The following is a 6,722-nucleotide window of genomic DNA, read 5'->3' as shown; positions in this document are numbered from 1 at the left end:
GAAGACGGGGTTGGCTTCGCAAACTCAGTTTTATATTTATTGAATAAAAAATTATTTTTAATAAAATAAAGACTGGAGGCAGTTAGAACCTAGGCGAATCTCTCTCAGTGTTCGGCTTGCGAAAAATAGGGAAGTAAAAAGGAGGAACCGTGTGTGCGAGCAGGCGAGGGAGAGGAGAGCGGCGGCGGGGGCCGCGCGCTCCCCCTTTTTCTTCTCTCTCTCTCACTCGAGGCCTCTCGTCCCTTGGAAGCCCGTTACCGGGAGGGCCGACCTTCGGGAATAAATCAAATTTGAAGGGAGGAAAGGATAGAGTGGCCTTTTTCCCCCCTTGTTCCCGGTTCGATTCCCGTCGCTGACAGCGAGTACGGCAAGAAAGATCACTGCCTGTGGTTCCTGTGCTCATCTCTTACGAAGCCTAATCGTGCGAACTGGCCAAGAATGTTCCTAGCGGACCCAATGCATCAGGCCCTGTCAAGCCAAGAGACCTTGCTTGGCCAACATGACCAACTCGTCCAGGCTCTGGTGGAGAGCAACCAGTCTGCATCTGACCATATCTCTGAGTTGTCTCATCAGGTCTCCACGCTTGCCTCCTCAGTTCAAGACTCCAGGCTCCCCTCACCGGCCGAAGTGACACCTGCCTCAACAGCCTGCTGGGACATTCATGTGAGTGATCCAGACCTCTTCTCTGGGGACTTGGAAAAATGTCAAGGCGTCTTACTCCAATGTGGACTAGTTTTCCAGCAGCGCCGTCTGTGCTACTCAACCGACTCTGCAAAGATCAACGATGTCATTGGGCTTTTTCAGGGCAGGGCGCTCGCATAGGCAGAAGCCATGAGCACTGACAGTGAGTTCAAGATGACCTATTCTGACTTTGTTGCTAGACTCAAGACTGTGTTTGACCACCCCAACTCTGCTGTGGACACCTCTAATCGACTCCTGAAGCTGCGGCAAGGTAACCGCTCTGTGGCAGACTTCTCTGTGGATTTTTGGACCCTGGCAGCACAGGCTCAGTGGAATGACGCTGCCCTACAGGCGGCTTTCACCAAAGGTCTAAGCGAGAGGTTAAAGAACGAGTTGGCGACTAGAGATGTGCCTTCCAACTTGCCCGCGTTAGTTGCTCTTTCCATCAGGATAGACAAGAAGTTGCGTGGGAGGCAAAGACAAAGGACATTTCGGGTCCAACAGTCCACGAAGCAGTCAAGTCAGCTCCCGGTCGGCCCTGCGGAGGAAGAGAGCCCATGCAACACTTGCGTCGCCGGGACCAGGGACGGGTGGCAATGGGACCGGGTCTTTGGTCCTGCGAGGTCCAGTCTTGGATGGATCATTCTGTCAAGTTTTGCGAGGACCCCAAAAAAGCAGGGAGGCGGGGAGGAGTATGGTGGACTGACCAGGTTGTATTTATCAAAAGTACAAACAGGAGTACACAGGAAAAACCTCGAATACTCTAACCAAGTCCTGAAAATAACATGAAACCAAAGTAGCAAAAAACCTATGACAGAAAACAAAACGTGACAGGGGCACACAGACGCTCACATACTCACACTCACAATTGTCCATCCAAGACGACAAAACCCAGGCAACTAATAACAAGCAAAGTGACGAGACAACGAGAAACAAATGGACAAGACACAAAGGGTTGAGGTAGCTGATTAGTTAAACACAAGGGACGCTGATGACGACACAACAGGTGGTGACAAAATGGGAACAAAACCAAATGTTATCTAAAAATACATAACATTTGGAACAAGAACAGATTTCAGATTTTCACAAATAAACAGGCATGGCGCTCGGCCTATGCTGATCACGCACTTGAGCGTAGGGCACAAACTGCCTCAGTGGGGTTGGGGGGGCACCAAAAAAAAATCAAGCTTGTAAAAAAAAAAATCATAATCATAGGAATTATAATAATAACAGTATATAATATTTATAATAAAGTTTTGTCAAGTATGTTAATAAATATATGTAAAAAATAACAGGCTTATTTAGGCAAAACAAGATTAATCTCCTGTGTGATCTCTCGTTGGTCTACCTTTTGTGCCCTGCCAGCCCTGCCTCACTGCGGTCAAGGCAGCCTCCACTCGCAAAATTGAAGTCAAGTGAGCCGCCACTCTGATTGTGAATACTGTGTATTACGGTAATCTGCCGCCAGCGAGCGGCGTTGGCCTCCTTCAAAAGAAAAGCACCTCAACTAATGTATGCATGTCTGTTGTTTGGATTTAAAAAATAATAAAAATATAAAATAAGTAATTTCTTGGCTGTCGGGTAGCGGTAAGTTCACCCAGGGAGAATAAAAACTCTCAAAATAGTGCCAAGTAGCATTCTCAAGTTGAGATAATATGAATAATAATTCTACATCAATTTCACTTGATATTTAAAAAAAAAAAAAAAATCATGAAAAAATGAATCTTAGTTATCCCGCAACCACACCAGGTTTTCGATGCACTAAGGGCACCCCAGGTATCCAACCACAGTACTGGCATTCAGATCTGATGTTCCATTTCAAAATAAAAGGCCCACGAAATATGACATTTTGACCTTCTCGCCTTACTTAAAAAAAGAAATAACCAATGAATTTTAGTTATCCCTCAATCAGACGAGGTCTAGGGGACACAAGGGTACCCCAGGTACCCAACAAGACTACTCTTATTCAGATCTCATTTCAAACCAGTTATTATTGGAAAACATGTCAACTGACAACATGTTTCTTTCTTTCGAGTTCAAAGAATGCCACATAGAGTTGGGAGGGGTGCCATATTTACAGCGGCACAAGAAACCCTCATTGTGGATATCGTGAGAACAACCTCATCAGACTCCGGGAGATCAGAGACAAAGTCTTTGCTGATAATGTTAACTTTGAGAGCATTGACGATGTCAGCTTGGCCACAATAGACTGAGTTCTCTGGCATCAAATATGTGGATGAAACAGGTCTATAGCGTTCCCTTTGTGCGCAAATCTGCGTGACACAAAGACCAACAATATGAGTATGTGCAAGTAAGTACACATTCATGTTCACAGTATAGTTAGTGGACATAATGCGTTGCTCAGTGGCCTCCGTTGCTTCTGGACAGTACTGTGCGACCTGATTGACTGTTGTTCTGAACACCTGTGCACTTTCACATTTTCACAGAGGATATTACAGTTGGGTGCGATGACCTCACGAGTACCTCTTCCTGGATGAGCCTGGTTTCAACTTGGAAAAATGAGGGCAAAGAGCCCGTAACATCATTGGCCAAAGAGCCATCACTGAGGTTCCTGGACAACGGGGGGGTGGGGGGGAGTGATATTACTCTTTGTGCCGCTATAGGTTCGGAGGGGCTTGTCCACCAGCATGCTGTCCTTGGGTCTTACAACACCCAACGTCTCCTCACCTTCCTAGGGGAGCTAAGAGACATCCTCCTGGGACCGCACATTGCATTCATGTGATCATTTGGGGGTGGCCAACCGGTCAGAGACTAAGAGCCAATTTTTTTACTGTGTTACTGCAAAGAGCTACACACACACACACACACACACACACACACACACACACACACACACACACACACACACACACACACGACCATGCACTCGCGCACATATGCTTGCACGCCACAATGAGCAACAGCCTGAGCGCCCGAAAATAAATGAAACCTACAGACACAAACACACAAATATTTTTTTCCCCCCCATTTCCTCCTCCCACCGCTCGCGTTCGACGTGGGAACAGTCTGCTGGCTCTTGGTCGATTGTGATCGATGTATTGGGCACCCCTGCCTTAAAAACAGGTAATTTGCTGACGAGCTTAGCACATAGCACTTAGTGCCGTTGTCTGCGCATGAGCGGTGATTCAGTCGTCTGATTGGTTTCTCTCAATGTCAATCAAGTAACGGGATTGGTTATAGGCTGATGTAGTACGTTCTATGTATTCGGCACCGTTGTTTTAATGGCAGCACCGTCGCCGAGGCATTTTCGACAATTGTCATGAGAAAGCCCGGGAGCCGCATTGAACCAACCAAAGAGCCGCATGCGGCTCGCGAGCCGCGGGTTGGTCACCCCTGATTTGGGACAATGTCCGCTTCCACAGAACAGACCAAAGCATAGAGTGGTTCGCCGCCAACAGTAACCTGTTTTTAAACGTTTGTCTGCCCCCCTACTGCCCTTTCCTGAACCCTATCGAAAAATTCTTCTCATTGAGGAGATTGAAGGCTTATGACAGACAACCCTACACTAGAGAGAACCTTCTCAGGGCAATGGATCGGACCTGTGTATACATCCCAGTGAAGGCCTTCCAAGGAGGAATTTGTCAGTCCAGGGCGATGTGGATGAGGTGATGTGGCCCGATGCCGCACAGTGATTGTGATGTGAATAAAGTCAATTAAAAAAAAAAAACTTTACACCCTGAACATGTTTTCAAGAGTACTGTTGTGTGCAATAGATTCTGTTTTTGCATGGAGTTGTGTTGCAGTAGTGTACATGCAGTATTTTCTATAGATTTACACTCTTCATATGAAACTCTCAAATCTAAATACCTAATCCTCTGCAGAAATCTAAGAAGAGCCGTAACTGTATAGTTTCTAAAAATATGCATTGGCAGTTATGAAGCAAAGAACCTTCTCACAAATTGAGCATTATGTTTTAAATTGTTTTGCTGTAGCGTGTAATGATGTGTATCATGTTTACATTTTTAAATGCTTCAAGCTGCTCTTTTGGTGTAAAGGTTTGAGTTTTGAAGTGAGAAGATGTGGTTGTGTTTACTTAACTTTAGAAAAGGGAGTTGTGTTTCGACATTCGGGAACATTCAGGTAATATTTGTGAAATATGTTGGAGCATTTGAGAAAAACGGTAATGGTAGAGTGGTACACAGCCTGACTTCTGTGTCAATGGAAGTGTGAATGGTCCTTTATCTTATGTTCCCTGAGATTGGCATGGATAGATGGATTGATTCTCCTTATTAGAGGGAATATTATTTTACATAACATGGCCTAGAAAGCTGTCATGTAGCAAGTTTCCTTGTGTGTGTGTGTGTGTGTGTGTGTGTGTGTGTGTGTGTGTGTGTGTGTGTGTGTGTGTGTGCGTGCGTGCGTGTGTGTGTGGCACATCCATCCAGTACCTTGTAGTTCTGGCTTGTGATTGGACAGGATCTGGTAGAAGATGTGGTAACCTCTCTCTCCTGGCTGCTGAAACACCACTCTGGACTTCTCCAGAAGGTCTGATGAAGATTCAAAATGATTCAGAAGTCATAATATATAATTCTGCTTCATATCTGCTTTGAAGCATAACATTTTGAAATTAAAAAGTCTAATACTCAGTTTTAACAAATCAGAAATAAGAAATATATGTCCTAGTCACGTAAGAATATAAGAGTGTTTCAAAGAGCCACAAACTGAACTTACAAATATCAATGTCAGCCGACGCCAACTTTCCTGTCGGCCCAAAGTGAATTCTGATGAATTTTCCCTGTGGAAACCGGACAATGCAGATGAATTACAATAAACAAACCAAAAGTTCTTCAATAGCTTGATTTCTTCACACAATAACACACTCGGAAACCTAGATTGGCCAATCACAGAGCAGCAGAGGTCCCACACTTTCCTTCAAGGACACAAATTTAGATTTTCAATTTATTTTTGGTCACTGATGCTGTTGTGGTACACACGCCAGACTTGTGTGTGAGCAGCATGCGACCAGTTCCTCAGTGACAGTATGAATGTTTTTCTGTCTTTGTATGTGCCCTGCGACTTGACTGGCGACCAGTTCATCGTGGAGTCTGCATTCCGCGCGAAGACAGCTGGGATAGACTCCAGCAACTCCCTGTGACCTTGTTCAGGATAAGCGGTGTTGACAATGGATGGATGGTTATGGTTTTGCTCTTTCAAGGGTAATTATGGTTGAAAAAACATTCCAGTTGTCTGCATTGTTTTTTGCAAACGTGTCGTTTCGTGGTGTGCCCTGGGGTGGAGTGGGTGAAAGAGACAGATGTTTTATTTGGAGCAAGTTGATTGAGACAAATAGAGAGGATACAGCTGTCATGTGAACCCAGTTAATCAGTTCTTGGTTCTTCAGGAAAGGTGGATGTTGAGATGGAGTTAAATATTTGGGTGGAGAGTGTACAGGATAAGAGATCTGTGACATTGGAAGGATGAAAAGAGCTTTTTTTTCTGTCATGAAGACGGCAGCGAGAAGTTCTTTTGTTCATTTTCAAACTGTTTGGGCAACGTGAGTCATGATTTAAAAAAAAAGAGGTCCCTCTTAGCCAATGGGATGCCAGGATGATGCTCGGTAGTAGCCAATGACAGAGCAGCATAAGTGTGGTGTGTTCAGGAAACTCGGAGCTGCGAGTAGCAGCCCATACTGTATTTTTACCTTTCGTAACTTGAAATTTATTTCGTATCTTGAGGCAATATTTTCCTGTTAAGGCGTTTCATAAATTGAAAATTTTGTCATGGTTCTGTTTGCGTAAAAGGACTCCTGGCACGACCACACGGCGTCGGATCATAGTTCTGTCATGTTTGTTTCTGTCATGCTTCAGTCAGTGTTGTGTCCAAGGACCGGCAACCCGAGGCCAAGGCCAAGGCCAAGGACTTGCCTCCGAGGCCAAGGCCAAGGCCAAGGCCAAGAACTTGGAAAATTTTCCAAGGCAAGGCCGAGGCCAAGGACTTGAGAAATTTTCCGAGGCCAAGGCCAAGGACCAAGGACTTGCTTCCGAGGCCAAGGCCAAGGCCCAAGGACTGATTTTGAAATT

At 45.2% G+C, this 6,722-nt stretch overlaps 1 protein-coding gene across 1 annotated transcript in view; it reads right to left on the bottom strand.

Annotated features, from left to right (window-relative positions):
* LOC109515540 (myosin-7B-like) overlaps nt 1-6,722 on the bottom strand; it is a 109,525-nt gene that overhangs the window by 64,027 nt on the left and 38,776 nt on the right. Inside the window, exons 8-9 of the mRNA XM_019869389.1 lie at nt 5,374-5,437; nt 5,091-5,189 (exon numbers count right to left, since the gene is read on the bottom strand). Of these exons, the coding sequence (XP_019724948.1) occupies nt 5,091-5,189; nt 5,374-5,437 (163 nt within the window). The remainder of the gene's footprint in view (nt 1-5,090; nt 5,190-5,373; nt 5,438-6,722) is intronic.

The sequence above is a fragment of the Hippocampus comes genome, unplaced genomic scaffold (genome assembly GCF_001891065.2).
Source record: "Hippocampus comes isolate QL1 unplaced genomic scaffold, H_comes_QL1_v1.1 scaffold468, whole genome shotgun sequence".
Lineage (NCBI taxonomy): Eukaryota > Metazoa > Chordata > Actinopteri > Syngnathiformes > Syngnathidae > Hippocampus > Hippocampus comes.
This window is presented reverse-complemented; position numbering and strand designations above follow the sequence as displayed.